Source organism: Dermacentor silvarum, chromosome 9 (assembly GCF_013339745.2).
Source record: "Dermacentor silvarum isolate Dsil-2018 chromosome 9, BIME_Dsil_1.4, whole genome shotgun sequence".
In the NCBI taxonomy this organism is placed as follows: domain Eukaryota; kingdom Metazoa; phylum Arthropoda; class Arachnida; order Ixodida; family Ixodidae; genus Dermacentor; species Dermacentor silvarum.
The window spans coordinates 52,906,714-52,929,792 of record NC_051162.1 but is presented as its reverse complement, the minus strand read 5'-3'; the positions used below and the strand labels follow the sequence as shown (position 1 = coordinate 52,929,792).

The window sequence follows — 23,079 nt, the reverse complement described above, 5'->3', positions numbered from 1 at the left end:
CTTTTCTTGATAATGTTTATCTTGCCATGCTGCTTCTTGCAGATACTGTATTACTGTTGTCAAGCAAAAGAGCTGAAGTGATCAAAATGAAATGCACAGCTTGCTGATACAGTCAGTACCCCAGAACTTTAAACATAGAGTTTGCGATAGGGTTTCGTGTTTGTTAGGTTGTGGTTGATAAGAAAGCCATAGCAGTGGCATACACTTCAGGTAATACTATTGCAAGTAGTTTGATAATAATAAAAGTAAGCTTTGGGTACTTGATAAATGCCATTTACGTGAACTCGCACACATAGAAAAAATGTACGAAAGCTTTTATATATACTAGTAGTAAGCAATTCGATATAATAACTGACCAACAATTTCATCATGTTAAATCATTCATGCGGTTTGTACATAAATTTTACCATGTACTGATAGCTTGTTGTAGAAAGATCTGACTACTTGTGTAATGTTTCCTTTCTTGTTAGTTTTTGCTTACACTGCTGTTTGGCATACTAAGGATTTAAGCAAGCTTTGATGAAACTGTCGGCAGGTGCATTAGCTTAATCCTTGCATGGTTCATGATGTGATGGTTACGTTAATTCCTGACTAATCAAGATGTGGCAAACGAGGTGAGCTTTGACGTGCACTGCTTGAGCGTTTCGTTTTCAGTACTGCAACAGGTTTGTATCGCTCTCAGTGCTTTCTCATTTCTTGCTCTTGTTGGTGTTTCATACGTTGCCCAAGTCACGTCAGCGTTTTTGATGCCACGACATGAAATACTATGAATCATTGACAGCGTAACACTGTGGGCTTGCATAGAACTACTTTAATCTCAAAATGGGACATGAAATTCAAGGTCTGTCTTGCTTACACCTTAAAGCATGCACTTTTGAACTATGACAGGATCTTGGTGGGCGTGATGGACTTTTTTATGAGGCCTTTTAAGAATGCTGACGTGATGGCGGCACATTGTGACGGGGCTTGCAACAGGACAGGTGCCAGACTGGTAATGGCAGTTAAAAAACGTGCTTAACTGTTGTGGAGCAATGTCTATTATAGGCAGTACTGTGTGTGGACACAGCTGGTTAGTCTTGCGTTCATTGATGCCATTTTGACGGAGCTGTTTAAGCGATGAGTCAGCAGAAGGACTGTCAGTATGTTTACATAACATGTGTTGTATAAAACCTGTTTGAAATCGCATAACCGTAATAGACTTGCCACACTTGCTGCATCATTCCTGGAGCAGGCGAGTATTGACCAATCTGGCACCTTTCGTGTTGCTTGCACACGTCTTGAGACTTTGAAAAGAAAAGAAAAAAAAGAGAAAAAAAAAATCTGGTAGATCCTTGTGTTTGAAATGAACTTTTGCAATCCACTCGTCGTATTTTTTTCCCCTGTGCTTTTTTCCTCAGGGACGACGGGAAAAATGACGTTTTGAAAAATAATTCAGCAGACGACCCTGCTCTACTACCTGTCGTCTGCATCTTCTTCAGTGCAAACATCATCTTCTGTGCTGCCTTAGATGTTAATTTCTGTCGAATTGTTTTTTTTCTCCCCTTTGGTGAAAAAAAAAAAAGAGAGAAGAACTGCCTGTTGAATTTGGCTCCTTGAAATTTGTGGTGCTTTGATTAAGTGAGGGAAGGCAAAGGAAGACGGCATACGTGTTGACGACATGTCTTCTTCAGTGGATTGAAGCCGTCGTCTGCTGTGTTGCACCGTCTACAACGTTGACTGACGGCATTTAAGCGGGGACACATCATTTGGAAGGATGATGGTGGGACGACGGGAGTGTGTGAACTTCGAGGACTTGCGAGGAAAAGGAAACGAAAGATGTCACGTTCTTTCCATGTTTTTCTTCTTCTTCTATAGCGGTCTTCTAGTCAAACAAATGTATGCTGTACCAACGCAGCATGTAATATCTCAAGGTAACTATACAAGCGGTGGTCTGTTTTTTTTTTTTAACCGTAGATTTAGAAGTTGGATTTTCGCTGTGCCATGCTTGAGATGCGACGGACAGCCGAAAGTGCTGGCTGCGCTGTTGCTTGTGGGGCATAAGACGGATGCGAAAATGTTTTCTTTTTCACTCGTCTGTGGTTCATGGTCTTGGGAATCTCAAAGGCTAGCAGCAGTTTTTGTCTCCAGTTGGCAATAACTTGCACCAAATCATCGTCAAGTGAGCACACTTCTTCTGCTCAACACAAACTGCATTGTGGTGGTGAACCCTTCCTGTGATGAAAGGAGAGGCAATCTTGTTTCCAGGAAGTTACAGCTAGTGTGCTAAGTGGATGAAAAGTACATCCAGTGCAATCTCTATAAGCATTCTATAGTTGGCTATGGTAGTGGTTCCAAGTTGGCAATGACCAGGATGAGCTCTAAGTGCTTCATATCGCTTGCTGTCTACAATAGATGATTTGGGGCACTGCTTTCTGGTTCAGTTAGCACTAACAGACAGATAAAGTCGAGAATGCTTGGTTCTAGTTCAACTGTTGTTCCTTTTTCTCCAATGAGCTGGGTCGTTAAGATTAACAGAACTTCGCAGACAAGTCATCGCAAATTTCTTGGCAGCCTTCTCACGGAATCTTTTAAAACAGGTGCTTATAAATGCTGGCAGAGGCTTGCTGCAATCGCCTTGAACCTCTTGACAATGGAAGGTTTGCGACCTTAGCTCGAAAAACGCCGGCCGGAGGAGTTCTGTCTTAGTGAGAACATTCTATGCTGACAGCTTCAAATTTGCTGAAATCAGTGAGAAGCATCTGTTCAGATTGAAAGCATCCATTAGTTGTCTTCTACAGGCTGGTAATGAGAGCGTTCTAGCTTATCTCACTTTTTGCTGATTCACAGCATGTGTAAATGCCTCCAAGGGGATCTCTTGCGATGCTAGTACTTCGAACATGCAGCTTCAAATGCCCTGGTATTGACATGGAGGCACCTGAAATACATGAGACAAACATGCCATTCATCATACCCTTCTCTACTAGCCGAGGAATTATTCTTTGGAAGAAGGGGGTTCCTAATCGTTTTAAGCAGAAGAGCGCTCTTCTGGATGTGTTGTCGCTGTTGTAGTCTCTCATAGAACAGTTCAGCGTTCTTCTGGTCCAGAGCATATTTTATTCACCGCCTGATGCATGGTTCAGTGCCAGATATTGATTCAGGCGGGCTTTTGCTTGGCTGGCGCACTTTTAGGATGTTTCTTCTGCAATACTCAAGCCAATTCCACCGTCGAGCAAAAACATTGGTTTGAACCAGCTGGAAATCCGAACACCTAAATTTTTTGTGCGGCGTAAGACAGATGACAGTGCTTGTCTAGGACAGTGACAGTGCTTGCTTTGTCATCTGACCTATTCGGTTAATGCAGATATGATATGCCCATTGAAGGTACCCTTGCGGCTTCTGCTAGCCTTGAATCTGCCCAGTCTTCATTCGTATGTTCCTCAGGTTCAGTGCATTGTCTCGTTTCAAGAGTGACAGCTTTGCCCTGGCTTTTGCATAACCTAACGCCTCGGCTTCACACGTAATGACCACTTTTGCCACCGAGCATTTTGGGAGTCCCACAGGCCATGTGCACACCGAGTGATGAGCAGAGTTGTAGTTTGCCCAAACTTGTCAACGACTTGGTCGCAACGGTAGAAAACCTCCCGAGGCTGAGAGTTGTCGATCAAACGGAGTCAACAGCTCCAAATTCTTGCTCGACGCTGTCTTCGCAGCACTACCCGAAAACTCGGAACTCTGAAGTTTGCTTCAGTTCCTTAATAAGAGCCTGGGTAAAGTTGGCTAGCTCCCATGTGGCTAGCGTTGTCTGCACATCTTGTAAAAGTTTCGCAAATTTTGCAGTTGCGTAGGCATTCGCAGATTCTTGTTGGGGCCATGCGGATGCGGTGTGATGGCTTTGTGAGTGCTAGGCAAGGCTTGAGCATGCCATCCTTTGGGTAGCAACCCAAAACTGCCATTGAATGGCAAATTCTCACAGCCATCCCGTATAGCAGCCTCTAGGGAATAGTTTTTTTTGCCGATTTTCAGACCAAGTCGTTGAACGTGCCTGAGCTGTGTCCTAACGGCTTTGTTTTTGTGATTGCCTTGTTATTTTTTTTGCTTAATTGCATCTGTCTGTGCCCCGTCAAGGAAACACTCCTTTCCTTTAGTTTCTAAAGCATTGTCTCTTCCTTCGATTGGCTTAGGGAGTTATTTCATTTTTTGACATACCTTTCTTTAAGTTGCAGTGCGTGGGAAAGGAGTGTTGCCTCTCAAGCTGTGCACTTCTAGATTTCATAGGTATTAGGGTGCAGAAGGCAGCAGAACTGGAAAGGACTTTGGCTGTTATCAAAAATACATTTTCGTTCTCAGCTTAATCATGTCATGCTTTAATAAAGAGATTCGCTCTTTAAAATGTTCATTCCAGTAATCCTTACAGCATAACACATTAGGCCTACGTACTGAATGTTGCTTAAATATGAGCCCCAGGTATTCATTACTTTTCTGGATAAATTGCTGGCTTTGCTCATGCTCAAATTTCTCACAGAAGTGCATTTTATGGTTCTTGCAGTTGAATGCCACTTTGGGTGCATTACTTGCCTGTTTCTGTCTGAAATAAATTGGACGTAGGTAGCTTCCGCAGCAATGAGGAGCCATAAAAGTAAATGTGTCATGAACAAAACTACAATAGTAGTATACTGCCACTGTTACAAAGAAACACAGTGTGCGCACTAGCTATGACTGGGACAGATTTAAGTATTAGCTTTTCTTAGCTCGTTGCTCGATTTCGTGTCGTTGACGGCAATGTCTGCAAAGGAGGCCTCTGGTCCGCGCCAGAAAGTGCTTTCATTGGTGGAAGGGCACGGGAAGCCACGTGCACTTCACCAGTGTTTACAGTATTGTGGAAATTGTACGTTCCCTATCAATGGCGCATGCTTGGCACATGTCCAGAGATACATGTCTAGCTCTTCAGAGATACAAACTGCATTTGAATTGCGCCCACATTCTCCCGAGATGCCGAGCGTGTTTGGTTTCAAAAACGATTAAGCGAAGTGGATGCATCATCAACGCGCTACGCTCCAGAGATGTGGAGTACAATTTGGTGCTCAAAGATCGAGAGTGAAACACCTAATCCACACCACAGCTAATGCTTAAATACGGTTACACATTCTTAACCATTCTGTGAGTTGTTTACTACATTATTTTCTGGCATTGTTGCAAGAGATGTGTACTCCAGATTTGGGAAAAACACTAAGCAATGTACTCAAGTTTGCCAACTACGTGCCCCACGAATGCCACCGTCGGGCAAAATTTGAGCATGAATGAGCAAGCGTTTGCTGGAAGAGTTATGCAATACAGTTAAACCTAGATGTGACAAACTTCAACATAACGGTATCCTCTGTGTAACGATTAATTTTTCATAATTTGGTGGTCGTAAACGTATTCTTGGCTATATGAAGTAACAGACAATGAAGCCATAGAAATCGTAGGGGTAATTAATTGATGTTTAATTGAAATGTAAAAATATTGAGGTTAAGGAAATCAAAGTGTTTGACAAGATAACTTGCTTCAGGTGGGGATTCAACCCACATCTTAAGCATTACGGTTGCCTGCCCCGAAGCTCGTGTACTATTTGACTTGTGGCCAAAGGCACGTTTCATGTACGCTGCTTTGTTCATGAGCGGCACTGGTTGACACGTCCAGGGCTAATCTTGTACGCAAACAATCAAGAAAGCAGGTTTGAGGGTGGCCACCACAGTATAATTGTATGGGTGGGGGAATATCGAAGTTTCGAATACAAGTGAAATACTATGTAATAACTATTCAGATTGTATTGAAAAGGAACTATTCGTATTATCGAATATTGGAAAACATAACCACACATTTAGAAACAACCAAATGTTAGTCTGCTAAACAAAGTATCGGTAAGTACCCCAGGTGGTCAAAATTAATCCGGAGCCCTCCACTGCGGCGTGCCTCATATGAGAACTGGTTTTGGCACGTAAAACCCTAGAAAGAAGAAGAAATAAAGTATCGCAAATTATCAGAAGTGTGATGACAAGTTTTCGAAGCAATGCAGTAATGAAATTGATTATCAAACTTTGTTTTCGGTTTTGCAGAGAAAGCTACATGACAACTTTGATTTTTGCTTGTAGCCTGTAAGGCTTAAACTCGGTTAAACTATGTGTAAGGTTGGATAATATAAACAAGTTTTCGCTCAAAGTGGGAGTGGGTCATTGCAGCAGTTCATATCTGCACATTTTTTAAGAGGTGTAAAAATGACGAACCCTTTCTGTAGGAATTAAGTTTGTGTAATGTTTCATATTTTGGGATGTTTGATCGAATATTATGCTATTTGATGTTGGCTTTTGCTTGAATTTCATAATCCGAAGATTTTGAAGTATTCAAAAGAAATGAATGTAAATTTTAAACTTGTATAATCAATAGTTTTGGATTTAATGAACAAGTTTCATTGCCATAACATGGCTCAAGCCAAGACAAGCCAAAGACAAGAATTCTTTATAGTCCCCTTCTGACCTTTGCACCTGCTTGATTATTTAAATGTTGATCTTACGGCACCACCACCTTATTTTAGCCAGCAGCTGACGACGACTGAAGTTCCGGATGGCAACAGTTGTTTGGCTTAGTTTTTTCATACATTACGCACGCGCACAATCTTAAAAATGCTAGCCGTGAAGAAAATTTACACCATTCAATTTTCCCCCAAGCTCACACTTTCACTGGTGAGATGGTTTCTCGGCTTCCAGACAGACCTATGGCCTCTGCAAATAGATATGCGTTGACTCGGCACAACTGTAATCTTGGTCGCCGACAGCCAGCGAAGCAGCTCTGGTTAGGGTTAACAGCCAAGACAGGCTTGGTGGTGGGCGTCAAAACGTTGTGGAAAGTTTGGTGCTCATCGGTGATTGGGCCTGAGATCATGCGCATGAGCTAGACTGAGAAGCGTCGAGTGTGCCTAGCAAGTTCGTGTGCGCTCTTGCTGTATGGAACGGGTTAACTTCGGGTCTAGGCGAAAGCACTGAGCAGGAGTGGTATCCTTGGGTGATCACCTTTCGAGACAGTACCATCACTTCCACAAGATTTCACGCGACTCGACATCGGACGCGTCGGCACATAAGCCGACACTGTTTCTGCCGCTGTGCCAACCTCTCTCTCTGCGCGCAGTGCCTGAAAAGCTGTCGGCCGCATTCATCACCGCGTAAGGTGCCAAGTCATGCAAAGTCTTGCTAAAGTAGTACTAGTATGTCTGAAAGTGATTGCACGAGAATACCCCGCCGGAATTTGTTCAACACAGCCTAAACTGCCGGATTGCACAGTCAAGGTCGTACTTTGTGCCATTGCCCACGTAACGACGAGCAAACGCAAAGCATTCTCACGGCCTTGACCTTGGCAAAGCTTCAAGTAACTCAAGAACACAGTGTGCAAAAGCTGTAAATGAATTTTCTGCTGTTGGGGCTCAAACTTTCATTCCTGCATATACGTATTTGGATAACCATACTTTGAAACTACAGTGATCCAGGTATGAAAATATTTCAATCTTTTTTCAAGTATGAAGAACCATTTTATTTTTTAGATTTTTAACATGTATACTTGTGCCAAGGTTTTATGCAAATCACTATATGAACTATTTGCTTCGAAACTATTTGACACTTATTACTCTTCGCTGCGGCTTATGCTCGCAGTGTACGTGATGCGTACATGGTTGGGTGGCGCATAGCAACAGGCGCTATCTGTGAAAAGAGTGACAGAAAAGCAGCAGGGTACTGGGACATGAAGTTTGTGACAACACTCGTGTGATGAGCTTCTTGCCACAGGCTATCAAATTCAGAAACAAAGAGGAGGCTGATAAACCTTTATGCACAGTGTCGGTACTACATGGAGAACGTGCAGCGTGTACTGCGCGGCCAAGGCAGTAAAGGGAGGGGGTGAGGCCTCGGCATTATTTCTTAATTACATGGCCCAAATCTGATGGGTCTGTCACATAAAAATACCATGTGTTCTTCTGTAAAGGCCCCCCGGTGTGGCCTTTACAAAAGAACACATGGCATTACCATCAGATTTGTGGCCACGTAATTCATAAAGACCACAGCGTGGTGCCTTACACAAGAACACATGGTATTTTGATGTGACTAAGCAGAGTGTTCATTTCCGCAGCTTCGTTACATCAAGGTTTAACTCTACCTGGTTGCCTTATTTATGCAACGGATAACTTAAATACGTTGGGCCTGACTATTCAATGATGCTATCGTTAGACACGTGCAGTGTGTAGCTGAGTTGGAGAAGAAAATGGCTCGCTAAACAGTTTACAAGTGACACAATAGAATGGCTTCAGAAAGGTTAGATAAAGGCTGATGACCTTTGTTTGTCATGCCAATACCATGCAGACGGTGCACAAAGTGCACACTGTCACCAGTTTCATTGGCACAGCCACATACTGCCGTTGTTGCGAACGTCACTTTATCCCATACATGAATAGTAAATGAGAGCGATTGTAGTAGTGCACGTGAGATTGATGGCATTAGAGGGCATTCATGAGGTTAATCACGTGAAAAATTTACTTTGCAAGAAGCCAGCCTCCAGTTTTGCTGCACGACGCACCGGGAAGTGAAAAGATTGACACCGCATCGATTGCACAGATGTCGGGACTCTCTGCACCCGTGATGCTTGGCATCCTGTTTACTAAAACTAACCGCTCGAGCTGTTTTCTTCATTTAATAACTTGAGAATTAATTTCTCAGGCACAGTCGTTTCTAACCGTGGCAGGCAAAAACCCTATGGTGGATGAGAGCGTGATGTGATGGTGACGCGTGCGCTGGTCGTTCTTTTTTCTAAAAAGCTGGGGGAAAAAAAATGTGTCTGACTGCAAGGGCGACCTCGTCGGTCGTTGGTTTGGAGTTTTGTTTCCACGACGACCAGCGCACGCCGCTGTTTTGACTGGGCGGGCTGCCGAACCTGCACTGCATGGTTGCGAATGAGTGAGTGAGTGTGTGCGGCGTTTATTGCCTTCTCACTTTGCATGTCCAAGAAAGTGCGGTGCTTCTCTTGTGGCACTGAAGGAATTTCCTCTCTTTCCTGACACATTTTTTTTTGTCCTTCTCTTCCACTTCCTTCCCCGGTGGCTGTCTTCGTTGAAACCCTTTAGGAACTTTAAAGCGGGAACTCCAGTCGGGCGACAACGGCACCAGCGATGCACTGGTCATCAAGTGCGCGCCTGGACTCAGATTTGCCGAGTGGCGCAAGTGCATCGTGCGCGTCGTCCCTGTGGCCTGTACATACCACCGTCTCCGTGCTACGACAGTGGCCCAGAGACGGAATACAGCTATCAGGTAAGCTACACTGCGCACTTGTTAATGCAGATAGCTTCTTTGGCTCTCTCGCCCGCTCCTGCCGCTGCTATTCCGTCCACAGATCTGAAGCCTTTTTTGCGAAGGAAACTGCGAGGCCACTGGCAGCACCTGTGGGACACTGAAACAAATAATAAGCTTCACATGATAAAGCCACAGATAGGTTCTGGCCCTCCGCAACAAAAACACGGCGAATGATGTCCTATTCTGTAGGCTCAGAATAGGACATACATATGGTACCCACAGTTTTTACTGACCGGTGATGAACCACCAACTTGTAGATGTGGTGAGAGGCGACTGTCCTCCACGTCCTTCTGGAGTGTCGGAAAGCCGAAACAGAGAGACAGAAATATTTTCCACAAGCGTACCGATATCATGTCCCTCTTCATCCCATTATGTTTCTTGGTGAAGAACCACTGTTCAACACCAAAGCAGTCCTCGGTTCTTGAACGAAGTTGTGTTACATGTATTTAGCCCAATACATTCGTAGCGCATCCTCTCTCCAGAGGATGCCGCTGTGATAGTAGTTCTGTATAGCACATCCCCCAGGCCCTTGTGTTTCAAGGGCTCTGTTTAGGTAGTAGTGCTTCTTGCATATGCATATCTTGCATATATTATCATTCTTAGCAATGCATTTTATGTCCATAGCACACATCACTAGTCATTGCCATTATCTTACTATGTGTTGATTTTACGCACTTTACAGCGACTATTTTAGGCCCCTTTACAGCCCGTCACATCTACTTCTCAGAATTCATCACTTCACTGCGAACTAATAAACACTGGCATGGCGCTCTTTGGCCATACCTGGCCCTTGCGCCACTAAACCACACACATTCATTCATTCATCATTCATTCATCTCTCGCCCGGTTTTAGTGGTTGGCAGTCCGTGGTTGGAGGTTGGAGTTTCACAGCCGATGCAAAGGGTGTATGCTCTCGTGCCGCCAAGTTGCGGGGTGGGAATAGTGTGCCAATTCTGCCATTCTTACACTCAAGCAAATTGCCGTGCTATATTGCACTGGCGAAAATGACCGAAATTGCACCACGCTGTGCCAGAACACAGGATTTGTAGACTTCCTTGAAAACCTTGAATTTGGAAAAACGAATCTAAGGGCCTTTAACACTGCTTGAAAATTAATGTGCCCCTTGAATTCCTTGGCAAAAGGAGTTGGGGGTGACTTTTAACATTCAAAGTAACAAACTTCGTATGGGGCTACGCCGCAGACACTTGTCTATCGGGAAACAATCTTAGATATTTTCTTTGAGTGCGTCGCCAAACGGCAATGTGCCGTGTCCACAGCCACCGAAAACAGGCTTGTTTAAATCACTGTTGCCATCAACAATTAAAACAGACACCGACCACAGAAGTTTTATAAAGTAAAAAAATACTCGGTGTCCGTTTAAGTGTTTCATGTGTGTTCCTGATCAGACAGGTTTCCGTCCAATTCTTGATTTCACTGTGCCATTGTGGAGCTAGACAAAGCCAGCTGAAGCAATGAAGAGCTGTGCCACCATTTTGTTGAAGAAAAGGTGTACGTTAGAATCTCACAAATACTGTAATCATTCAGCAACTGCAGTTTCTGCGCTTGTTCTAGCACTCCGTCTTCCTGTGAACCTCTGTCCAATTTTTGGACCTCCTCCGATAGTGATGCCTGCTGCTCTCTCGTCATGCTTCCAGGGCCACGAGACGGAGTTCATCAAGGACACGAGCGACGACCTCTGGTTCCTCGAGGAGTCCTCGTCGGACGGCGACTCGACCGACGACGAGGTTACCCAGCGGCGGCTCATGCGGGTTGCAGCCCTGGCGGCCGACCTGCTACGGCGCGAGGAGGAAGGCGGCCACATCGACGACGACTGCCCGTACGAGGTGGAGTACGAGATCGAGGAGGAGGAGTCGGATCACGTTGCCGGAAAGGCGGGCAGCATCTCCTCGACAGCGACATTGAGGCGAGTGACCTTTCCTCATGCAGTGGTGTTGAAAGTCGCAGAGCATTTTTACAGCAAAGCTGTTAGCCTCTAGTTTCTCAGGTTTTTCGTGGCGGGCTTGCCCAAAAAACGGCAGCTGGAAGGCCTTGTGTTTGAGTTTCCATGTAACGAATTTTGTTTTCTCGTGATATTTTTGTCACCGATCTCGGGGAGTGCGGGTTATAATAGAGATGGAGAAGGAAGACTGATGGCGACACAGCAAACAGATTTTTTAATAGCACGCAAACTCGAGACTCAAACTAAAAAAAATCAGCACACTAAAACACACTGCGGGAACAATACTAACAGATGCAAAATAAAGCCTAATATACTAAACAAGTTCTAATTCACGCCTACGCTCGTCTGTGGGCTAATCCTTCAAAGTCAGGCAACCCTGTCCTATCTCGCTGAAACGCAGCCTGAAACGCTACATAGAGTCACCTTGCTGCACCCGTCATTGTCTGAGTCCGAAGCTCGTCGGCCCTTTCTCTCAGAGTTCAGCGCTCTCGTCGATTCTGTAGTTGCCTTTGCCTTGTGTCGGCGTGTGTCTCTTTTATCGCTGGTGAGCTCGTCGGTACTTCATCGGTGATGAGCTCGTCAGTAATTCTTCAGTGACAGCGCTCGGCGTTGCTTAGGCCCACCTGGATAGGCCTAGCGTCGGGATGCGTCGCAACTTCTTCATGAGTGCCGACGTGGCGTCCCGCGGAGACGAACGTGCCGGTCTGCCGCAGAAGGGGATCCTCTCTGGGGTGCCCGGTCCTGTCGCGAGAGGCTGCAGCCAGTCCAGGAGCCTCGCTCGAACTTGCCGAGGTCGACGGCCACACCTTGGACGGCCAACGTCACGGACTCAGCCAGACCCCCAAGTCTCCCGTCGCCAGAGCGTAGCTGGCGATGCGACCTTCTGGCCCGGAGCCACGTCGATAATCCACCGAAGCGCTGTTCATCCCCGATGACGCCTCGGCTCACGCGCCTCGAGAGCTCGTGACGTTCCGAACACTATGCTTCACGTGCTCTTCTTCTTTTTAGCGCCGCAGGCGGCCTCTTACATATGACACTCGTATATTAGAATTACAATCTGATGGTATCATGTCTGCAGCTTGTGTGCAAGTCGTACTTTACGCGTTTTCAGACACAATTTATTTTAAACATTAATTTAGTTCAATAAGGCACTTGTGCTTGGCGGACGGCCTAGAAGAATGAGGATGGATGCTGCGATTCCGCACACGTGCCTGCGCACGTGACGTACGTCGCTTGTGGTGGTGGCGCTCGTGCGACGTCGTCTAAATGCCAGTTGAGGTGGCGGTAATTGTCTAACGTCCGCACCAGCTTCGCTGTACATCCACTTTCACAGGGCGCGATGGAGGCGGACTTTTTTTTACAATCTCGGTTGCACGAACTTTCTTGTGACTCCACGCGTCCCTTGTATAATTAGTCTGTAACAGCGACCAAAATTTTGAATTTCCGTCGCGGTAGCGCAGTGGCTGGGGTGCCACACTGCTGAGCTCGCAGGTGTGGGTGCGAGCAGGGCCGCGTTTCATTGGGGCCGAATGAAAAATGCCCAGGTGCTTAGATTTAGGTACACAGTAAAAAATTCCAGTTGGTCAAAATTAAATCCGGATTCCCCCATTACGGCATGCCTCATAATCGGATCGGGGTTCTGGCATGTGAAAGCCCCATAATATAATTCAAAAAAAATATACAGGTAAACCTGCTTATAACGAACCTCCATATAACGAATTCCGGGATATAATGAAGTTTTTCTATTCCCCCGTTACTCCATAGAAGCACACGTATTTGAGACCTCTACGAACGAACTGGCAACGGGAGACCCCCTCGAAATATCGAATTTTCCCCGCTGACAACCTAGAGATTTCGCCCCAAATTTTGTCATTTTTGCGCGAGCAGCAACCGGAAGTACCTTCTCCACCGCGACGGAATGCGAAGCAGCACACGTGTGCGTGCGAGCGTGTGCGAGGCCGGCCTGCATCCCTTGACCTGGCGATCTTGCCGCCGTGGGCGTGACCTTTCCCCCTCCCTTCATTCAAACCTGATCCTGCCGCTTGCATGCAGCTGGCCTAGCCGCCAACCGGCACTCTCCTTTTCCAGTTGATGTTGCCGACACGTGGCAGACGCTGTGACATATCACACTGGATGAACGCGGACGGCGTGTGGAAGCGCCGCTGCAGAAGCGAGCGAAGTGACCTTCGTCCTGTTGTCTATCGCTTAAACGCGAACTGAGCGCCGAGAACACAGCACGCACAAAGCTAGAAGCCGCTGACGCACCTACACTTCCTAGACTCTGCCCCAACGCAAATCACTTTCAAGATACGGCCTGCGCAACTCGCCGCGCAGTACACAGTTGATGCCAGAGTACAGTACAACGCCGCCTGCTATCCCTCCCCCTCGCTCCCTCGCCGGTGCTCCGAGTGCAACGGAAGAAGGTGCGCTTCCTCCTTGATTTCCTTCGCGCGCAAGATTTAGACGTTGGCTCCCCTCGCACGTACAGCATACGGCACACGGCGATTGTGTTATCGTCCTTGGACTTTATACGGAACTATGAGCCAAAACCAATTTTAGGGCCACAACGCGTCATAGGCACCATCTTTAGATAGCAATACGGATCTCAAGGGCCATACTTTTGCTGGCGGAAACCCAAAATACGTCGTAGTTGTCGCCCCCGGCACTTTGGGCGGCCAATGCCATCGTCAAGCCACCAAGCCAAGCGGCATGAAAAGTCAAAATGGCCGCTTGGGCCGGCACGGGTGGCAGTTCGCAACGTATGATGTGGGAATGGTCCCACAGTTGCGACGCAACAGCAAGGTTACCAATGCTTTGGGTTCTATGGGAGCTGTGCTGGGACCGGCCGAAAACGACGTAACAGGTGGGAAAACGCAGCACCCGGGAACGTAACAGCGGGGTTCTACTGTAACACTATACGACGCCATCGTGACGCTCGCTCTCGTTTCTGATGCCTTGCGCTTGTGCAAAACGACACGCGTCCACGCATCCAGTACTTGGTGTGACATTCCAAGGATGAGTGCTTCGACGAAAACGGAAAACATGTGCGCATTACAATAGAGGGCGCGTTAGAATCGAGTAAATACGGTAAGCGTTTCTTTTTCGAATTTTCGTGCTGAACCTGCATATAACAAAATCCTCTTTATAACAAAGTTTTTGGGAATTTGTCAATGTCAATATCCAGGTTTAACTTGTTGATATGGTCCATGTGGGCAGTGCGACTAGTATTCTGAACCAGACACTTGAATTGCGAATGAATGATGCCTGGGTGATGCTCCTCGGACTATTGCGCTAAATTGCAGCAGCTATGCAAGTAGACGTATTTCATATCCCACTAGAGGACAGGAAATTTAATTTTCTGAGTGCCTCATTTGTCAGGCCAGCTTGATCAGCTTAGACCACTTTTAACGTAACAGCTTACAGTGCAGAACTGGCTGTAACGTGGCCTTCTCTGACTCCCGTTTACCCTCCCATAGAGCTCCATGTACAGTGCAGGCCACTTATAATGATACCACAAGTAACGATATATCGGTTATAACGATAAGTCTACTTAAGGGGGGACGCGGGGATCAGATCGCGAAAATCACGAGAAAAATTCGGTTTTTGGAAACCCCGCATTTCGGTATCTGCAACACCTAATCTACGCTGTATCAAAATGATTTGGCTGGAAACGCACTAAAAGTGCCCGAAAAAAATTAATTTGTCAGTGCGCAGGGCGAAAAAACAGTTTAAATCGCGCAAAATCACCGCAGTTCACGGAGCGATATCTCGTATTTCCCGCCGCCGAGCGCCGCCATCTTGGTATCGTTCGAAAGCTCAAAGTTTCGCCGTTCCGCTTCTCAATTCGTCGGTCTTCGCCATCTTGTAACAAACGCACAAACACAAAAGAATCGCGGGTCTGTTAGGGGTAGTCACACGGGCCCTCCGATGAAAGCGGGCCTGCGATTGGCTGCCGTGCTGAATGGCGTCTTCCCATTGGTTACTGCTGCGGCAGCGGGCAAGATGGCTACCGCAGTTGTTCCCTTCGAAAACCATGCCGGCGTCTTCACTTGACACGCAGAATTCGGATTTCTGAGAGCCCAGTTTAGTTAAGGATCGTCGCTTGTTGGAGAAGAAAGTTTGGACGAAGCACGTCTTCGGAATACAGAAGCGCAAGCCTCCTACGGCGAGAAATATACGGCGATTAGCGGAGGAGCACCGACTGAACGTGCCGCGCTACCTTGCACCGTGGATTACGTGCCGCGTATCTTGCACCGTGTGACTCAAGCAGCGAAACCGACAATCGCCCTGTGCCATCGGTACCGATAACGCAGTCGACGGAAGACGCGCCAACGGAAGCTTTCGCGCCTCGGCGTACGGCCGCGCGAAATGAAATTATGGGGTTTTACATGCCAAAACCACGATCTGATTATGAGGCACGCCGTAGTGGGGGACTCCGGAAATTTGGACCACCTGGGGTTCTTTAACGTGCACCTAAATCTAAGTACACGGGTGTTTTCGCATTTCGCCCCCATCGAAATGCGGCCGCCGTGGCCGGGATTCGATCCCGCGACCTCGTGCTCAGCAGCCCAACACCATAGCCACTGAGCAACCACGGCGGGTACGCGCGAACCAGCCGAGATCGTATCGACGCGGGTCGAAGGTCACCATCGCCGGCGAAGACGGTGTACTTAGTTTGATGCATCGTGCGACATGAACACGCGCCTCTGAGCGAGCCCCAACCGTCGACGAGCTACAGTGTAATAACCGAAAATTCACCGGACAAATAGTCGCCGAACGGCGCACATTCAGACGCGCCTCGAGCCGCGTTTCGCGTCAGCGGTGACGGCAGAATCGCGAGCATGCAGCGTGCGCGACTCCCTCGCGCGATGTCCGCAACTGAACGGAAGTTCAATTTGATTACTAGCCAGGCTATTAAATTTTCAAAGCCCACCAAACGAAGAGGCAAAGGTGCAAGAAGATGCTTGACAGCACTGATGCCAAAAATTACCGCCCTGATGCGTTCTAATAAACCTGCACTGCTTGCAAAACTTTGCAGCTCGTTTTCTCAATAGTGTTTTTTGGTCGGTCACCTCGCTCGTGGAAAGCATAGCACAACAATGGCTGGACCGATTTTTGATCCAGTTTGTTTTGCTGTGATCATGAACTGTCCTGCACATCAAGACAGTCTTGAAATGTTCATTATTTTTCCATTATTTAATTACTTCACAATTACTGCATGGCTCTATGCAGTCAAACACAAGTTACATGCATGTCATGTTGAGTAAAAAATTATAAGGGCACTAAAAAAAAATCTAAACTGTCTTGATATAGATTAGACATCTGGGCAAACATACAAAGTATTCCCAGTTCCGTACCATGTTTCGTTACTGTGCCAGGCTTTCCACGAGCAAGGAACTTGTAAACTTTTGTAAATTCTTATAAACAAAAACTAATGAAGATATCTTAATGAAATTTTGTATTTGTCCCTCTATTGCAATGTACAGCGTGGTGCCAAATTTCAGCCCTTTCTGCCAAGAAACAAAAAAGTTATTTTCATCCCCTCCTCCCCCCTTAAATGGTATCAGCATGTGCATTAGGGCTATGAGAAGAAAACCCAAATACAATAATTCGTTACTCACTGCTTATTGTATGTAACAATGAAAATGTTGCCTTCTGGACTGGGTTTCCCATGCAAATATTTGTGACACTCTCTGAAAAAGCTCTGAACTGAACTTGTGCAAAACAGCCTAAACTGCCACTTTCGTGCTGCCATAGTCGCATTGCAGTTGGCGACAATGTGCAATGATCGCAAAATGCCTCCGTGGTATCAACCATCACAAAACTTCAAGTGAATATTATTCACTGAAGCACAATGCTGAGCAAGTCTGCAGGTGAATGACCTCTAGTGTTAGCATTTTAGAAAAGAATTAAGTTTTGTTATCTCTTGAAGTTCGTTTTGCGTGCCATTTTTGCAGTTCCATCTCGGTAAAAAAAATCGATTGGCCTCTGTGTAGGAGTGGCATGTTAATGACTGAAATAATGCAGCGATGAACAGTTCTGGCATTTTGAGTTTACTGATAAAGGTATTCATTCCTGGTTTACCATTTTTCCAGATATTCTTGCAGAGTCTGAATACAGTAGAACCTTGCTTGAAACGTTTTGGGAAAGAATGTGTGAAAAAATGTACAAACCGGATACGTATGATCCAAGTTACTACGACATTTGACAGACAGCAAGCGTTGTGCGAGTCGTTGCGGCACGAAGCACAAGACTCCACACCCATCGAGGGGGGGCTTCGGGGGCTGTGTGGGCGACGGCGGATGTCGTCGGAATGAAACGTGACGCTCGCATAGCACCGCTGGCAGCAGGGAATGGCAGTGCATTTGGGTTATCCCCTACTAAAAGTGTGCAGTCCATTTCGAACGGCACTACTCCCCAGCGCTGTAAAACAGGTGAAGATGCATATCCCCATAGGGTTGGCGGAGATGGCTGTGAATACGGCGTGCGATGGACCTGGGAGGAGATTTGCTGGTAGTACCGGAATAGAAACTGAGTGCGCAACGGCGTTTTCACGCGAGATGGGTAGGGAAGTATTGTAGGAAAGCTGATGCGGTGGTGGATACTATTCTCGATCGCACGTGCCTCGCGTATTTTCTTGTTTACATGGGATCTAGTGGCCGGAAAATGTATCTTACGAACTCAGTTTGGCGATGTACTGAACGTTGGTGCCGGAAGATAGTGTTTTTCTGGGAATGGTGTGAACCGGTAAAAAATAAGCATAACTCTATTGGGTCACATTTTGTGTTCTCGATCGTGGACGTTGGCGCTGGAAAATCGTACATAACGGGATTGTATCAACGAGGTTCTACTGTAGTTGGTCGGCAACTGTAAATGCTCATTGCATGCCAAACGGTTTGGACTTGTGTGAAAGGGTTGTGGGTTTTTTTCATGCAGGAGTTGGCCCAGGCAGAGATCCTGATCTGTGTCGATGACGATGATGCGCAGTTTTGGGCCGACTCGTCGGACAGCTACTCCTCTGACTCCGAGATCGGCGATGCGGTGAGTTTTCTTTTTTTTTTTTTCCAAGAGCGTATGGAAATTTTGTAACCAGAATTTTTTGATCTGAGCAATCTCAATGCCAGCAACATTGAGAAGTGAGAGGGATGCTGATAGCCTGCCTTGCTAATTGGAAAGCAGAGTGATGGGCGGCTTCGCAGGGTAGTCATTCATCTACATTGTGACCTTTTCAGCCATTATGATTCATGAAAACCTGCTGCAATGAGAATGTGTTTGTAAAGGATGCTGACACAAGGCAGGGGGGATATTGAGAGCAGCTTAGCCCTGAAGGCGCGGACGGTCGTCATTTTGAGTGTTGCCACAAACTAACCCAGTGGCATGCATCATTAGTTGGTCAGTGGGCGCTCTTCGGTCACATGACTGCTGTGTGACTGGCCGCGTGACCTGCCACGTGACTGGCCACTCGAGTCATTTTGCATGTATTTGCGGGCTTCTTTCATGCTTGGAAAAACACTTCTATGTAGCATGTATGAGCAACAGAAAGCTGTATCGGGAGTTTTTCGTGTTGCTAACCAATTTTCTCATTGACAATTTGATAATTAGGCCAATACTTCTCGAGTTAGATACTTAATTACACTTGCCTAATTAAATCTCAGTATTGAAAGGATTACTGGTGGCTACTCCATTGTACTGGAACAATATGCACTAGGTTTCCTTTGAGTAATCCAATTGCTCTTTCTTTAAATCTTGGTGCATGATAGTTGGGACACCCTGTATATACACTGTAGTAGTCTCGTTCAATCTGTAGCTCTTGTTCAAGCTGCAGGTTTTGACAGGGGTCATTGCTTTTTGCAAAACGTAGAATTAGGACAGCAGTGTAACTCTGCCTACAGTGCTCTATGTGAAAAAAATTTGGAAGAGTGCTTAGCTTCGCCTTAAAAAGTGGAACGCGATAACATTCAAAGATCCCTGGCTGCTTATCAGGCTTTTTTCTTGTATATTCAAATTACAATCCGACGCTATCACGTCTTTAGGTTGTGGTTAACTCGTACTTACGATTTTTCTGACAGATTTCACTTTGAGAAATTCAGTTTTCGTTCACTAACGCCTTGCGCCACGCGAAGGGCCTGCCCGGTTAGAGTGGTTCGGGATGATGAGATTTGGCATGATTATTTCCGCCGATGACGCCAGCGCTTATTGCCGACGCCGGATTTTCTACGACACAGGGCGCTTAAATCGTGTTAAAACAAGCTGTAGCTGATGTTGTGTCACCGCCGGCAATGTTGTGCTCGGATCACGTGGTCAGCACGGTGTGGAGCCGGAGCCAGCTCCCGCCATTGTGGTGGCCATTAATCTTGCCGTTGCAGGGGGTTATATGCTCGAGTGTGAGTAAACTGCCATATTTGAGCAACCGACCTATGGAGAACAGCAGACGGCAATGCGCTGTGCCGCTTGGTTGTACGATTACCGCATAGACCCGTTTATTTATTATTTATTTTAATTTCAATGTTTTCATCGTTCTTTTGATTGCCTTCATCTTAGACAGTGGTATATGCAGAGATCCACCATTTCAGACGGTTCTGGTGTTCCACAGGTAGCCAGAACCGTCCAGCATGAGAAAAAAAACGTGCGGTGAAAGTGCGCTGTGCGGTGGGTGGAGCAACACTAGCAAAACGAATGCCGGCTGTGCACTCAGGCAGCCGGCAGGTAGCCAGAAGTGGAAAATCGAAGAAGCCCAGTGCGTCTTTCTGCATGGGTGGATGGCTTCACAGACACTGGAGGCAGGGAGTGTCTGCCTGCTGCGCTAATTTTGTCCGCAGTGGCATTCCCCACATCGAGGTTCCTGTGGAGGACCTTGCCGGTGGCCCCATGGAGTGCCGTGCTGTCACCGTCCTGCTGAGCTTGTGCTACGTCGCAGTAGCCAGCATATACATCCGGCCCTGCTCATACCTAGGATACATCTAGCCTGCTGCTACTATTTGCCTGGCTGGGCCAGGTGTTCTGGTATTCGGAATCTTCAGTGGCCCGTCAATCCTCTGGGGGTAGCAGAGACTGCTGCTGCACTCAGCGATGCGCCATTGCGTACAGCACTACGGGCAGGGCTTCGGCTGCTGAACACGGGGCAGCCAACCTTCGTGCGAGGAAGTGTCGGCGCTGCCATAGGCCTTAACCTCACCACTGAACACTGTGCCTACGCCTGGGCTGCTGTTCCGGAGACCTGGTGCTCGGACCATTACCCACTTCTTCGATGTCCAGCCAAACCCCCAGGTCATGGCTCTGTGTAATGTTTATCGGGACGTCTACAGGAAGCATTGTGCCGCAGCTCCAACTGAAGTGAACTTCTGCAGCACATCGGTGCCAGCGCTCTCACAGCCACTGTCAAGTGCTACGTACAACCCGGCTCTCTGGTACCTGACCTCGGGCGGCTGAACTGTGTGTGCAGCCATGTGACGAGCTGAGCGACGGCCAACCGGACCAAAACAAGAGATAACTGGACATTCTACAGGCGGATTGGGCAGTGTGCCGGCGGTACTCTAATTTCGCCGAAGACTTCTGCTCTTCCATCTCGAGCTTAAAGTGCAGTTCCCCCCCCGCCTGACACCTTCAGTGGATCCAAGCTACCATGGCAAAGGGATTGCTTCGGACCTGCCTGGGATTGCCGATCGACCACCTACTCAACGAGCTCCGGTGGCCAAGTCCCCCCTGCCCAAGCCCTCTAGTTCTCCTGCAGGGACCGAAAGTATAGCAGCCCATCATAGCTGTGACAGTCAGGACACACACTGCCGAGTTGGCCCTGGCAAATCCTTTGGCTGGCCCTTTTCATTGCCCATCGTGGCTCCCTCTGGTACTGGCAACCACGACCGTAGGGACAACGCCCATCCCTCTCCAGCCTCGACCCGGACTGGACTGTGGCGCAGACAGCAGCCCTCTGCAGTGACCTTTTGAGCTCCATGTACTCACCGCTGCTCTGGGTCGCACCAGTCATTTCGGCGCCCCAGTAGCTGAAGGCATGATTTCCAATGCTTCACAACCTGGTAGATGTTGAAAAGGCAGGGCCCTTGGAGTGCTTGAACACGTCTAGAGCTCTGGCCGGCTGCCCGAGGCTTGGCTCACGGCCATCATTGTGCCCGTCCTGAAGGCGAAGAAGCCCGCAACGGCACGTTCATCCCACAGGCCTGTCTCTTGACCTCAACCGCCTGCAAGTTGATGAAGGCCATGGTGCTCGGACGCCTTGAGTGAATTGCTGGGCCCTTGGCTTCCTTGAGCAGCAGATGAGCTTCCGGCGACACCATTACATCTCGGACGCGATCTCTACATTGGAGGAGTGAGGGGTTGTCTATGACGATTTATCTCGGCATTTCTGACGGGCCGTTCCTTCAGAGTTCGAGTGGGTTGCACGCCGAGTACACGAGGTCTGTCGCAGCTAGTGCACCCCAAGGATCCGTGTTGAGCCCTATTTTTTTTCAACGTGGCCATCTCACAGCTCCTGTTTGTCAACCCTTCTGATCAGCGGTTCCCCATCCACTGCTCAATTTATGTGGAAGACATCACACTCTGGACGAGGGGACTGAAAAGTAACCTCTGTTTTGTCCGGACCAGCCTTCGGCACTAACTGAATGCCGTGGTGTTTTCCTTCATATCAGTGGGACTCTCTATCTTTTGTACCAAGACTGCTGTGCTAATACATCCGAAAGGTGCAACTCGCCGCAGGGCTGTCCAGCTCACCCTCAGTGGATCCAACCTACCATGGCAAAGGGATTGCCTCGGACCTGCCTGGGATTGCCGATCAACCATCTACTCACGAGCTCCGGTGGTCAAGTCCTCCTGCCCAAGCGAAGAGGGTCCAGCAGGAGATCGGCTGAATCCTCCTGTGGGCCGCGGCTGTGCATCAAATGACCTCTTCCTATACAGAGCTGTGGTGACTTCGGTCTACTGTATGCATTGCCACTTGGGTCCCTGGCCCCACCACAGCTGCAGCGGCTGAAACCTCAGCATTGGGACACAATCTGGATGTGTCTTGGCCTTCCTCGATTTCCCAGGTGGCCGCAACGCTTGCTGAGGCTCAAGCACAGCCTCTATCATAGCTTCTCCTGCTGCACGCCTCAACGCACCTTGACCGGCTGGCCTGTGCCCTTGATGGGTCTGCCCTCCTGTCCTGCCTCCAGAGCCTACCGGCCTCATGCATGGGCAACCCATGCCACCGTGTGAGGTCATCGGCTGCATTCTTCTCCCGGCTATCCTGTCTGCCCACCGCACGAGAGACCACTCAGGGTGATGACTAAGGGCCTGTTGCCTCTCCTGCTGACTGCTTTCACCCAAAAGTCACCACAGCTAAGTCTTCAGAGCTCTCCTAGAGTTCCTGGAAGCAACTGGACTGGCGTGCTCGCACTAGGGGCCTGCCTTGCTATGTACTGCCCCGCGAAATAACACTGGAAACAGCTACTGTGTAGTCTGTACATTGCATATACGTTTCCAGCAATGCGGGGAATGCCGTGGTGGCATTCTCTTCTTGCTCATGTGGTGCAAGCCAACGAACATTACGCATAGTGCCATTGCGTTTTCCATCCACTGAGGCAAGTCCATCTTAAATATTGCTCCATGTAATTAGGATTAGCAAGAAAAGCTGCGTAGGAAAGAAACATGGGAATGCACTCAGTTTAAGTCAACCGGAAGTTGACAACGCTTGCGTAAACAGATTGAAGGAGACGGTATACGCGATGGCTGTGCAGTTTAATCTTGAGGGGAAACGTCGCATCTTGAGGGGAGGGTAATATT

At 47.7% G+C, this 23,079-nt stretch overlaps 2 protein-coding genes across 8 annotated transcripts in view; one reads left to right on the top strand and one right to left on the bottom strand.

Annotated features, from left to right (window-relative positions):
• The window catches only part of LOC119465248 (E3 ubiquitin-protein ligase Mdm2), a 120,834-nt gene that overhangs the window by 17,169 nt on the left and 80,586 nt on the right, over positions 1-23,079 (top strand). Inside the window, exons 5-7 of one of the 2 annotated variants that reach the window (XM_049656504.1) lie at positions 9,119-9,302; positions 11,000-11,272; positions 18,244-18,345. In XM_049656504.1, coding sequence (XP_049512461.1) covers positions 9,119-9,302; positions 11,000-11,272; positions 18,244-18,345 — 559 coding nt within the window. The remainder of the gene's footprint in view (positions 1-9,118; positions 9,303-10,999; positions 11,273-18,243; positions 18,346-23,079) is intronic. The other variant, XM_049656505.1, reaches the window with a different exon arrangement.
• LOC119465250 (probable transaldolase) overlaps positions 1-23,079 on the bottom strand; it is a 97,977-nt gene that overhangs the window by 55,967 nt on the left and 18,931 nt on the right. The gene's annotated exons all lie outside the window — the stretch shown is intronic.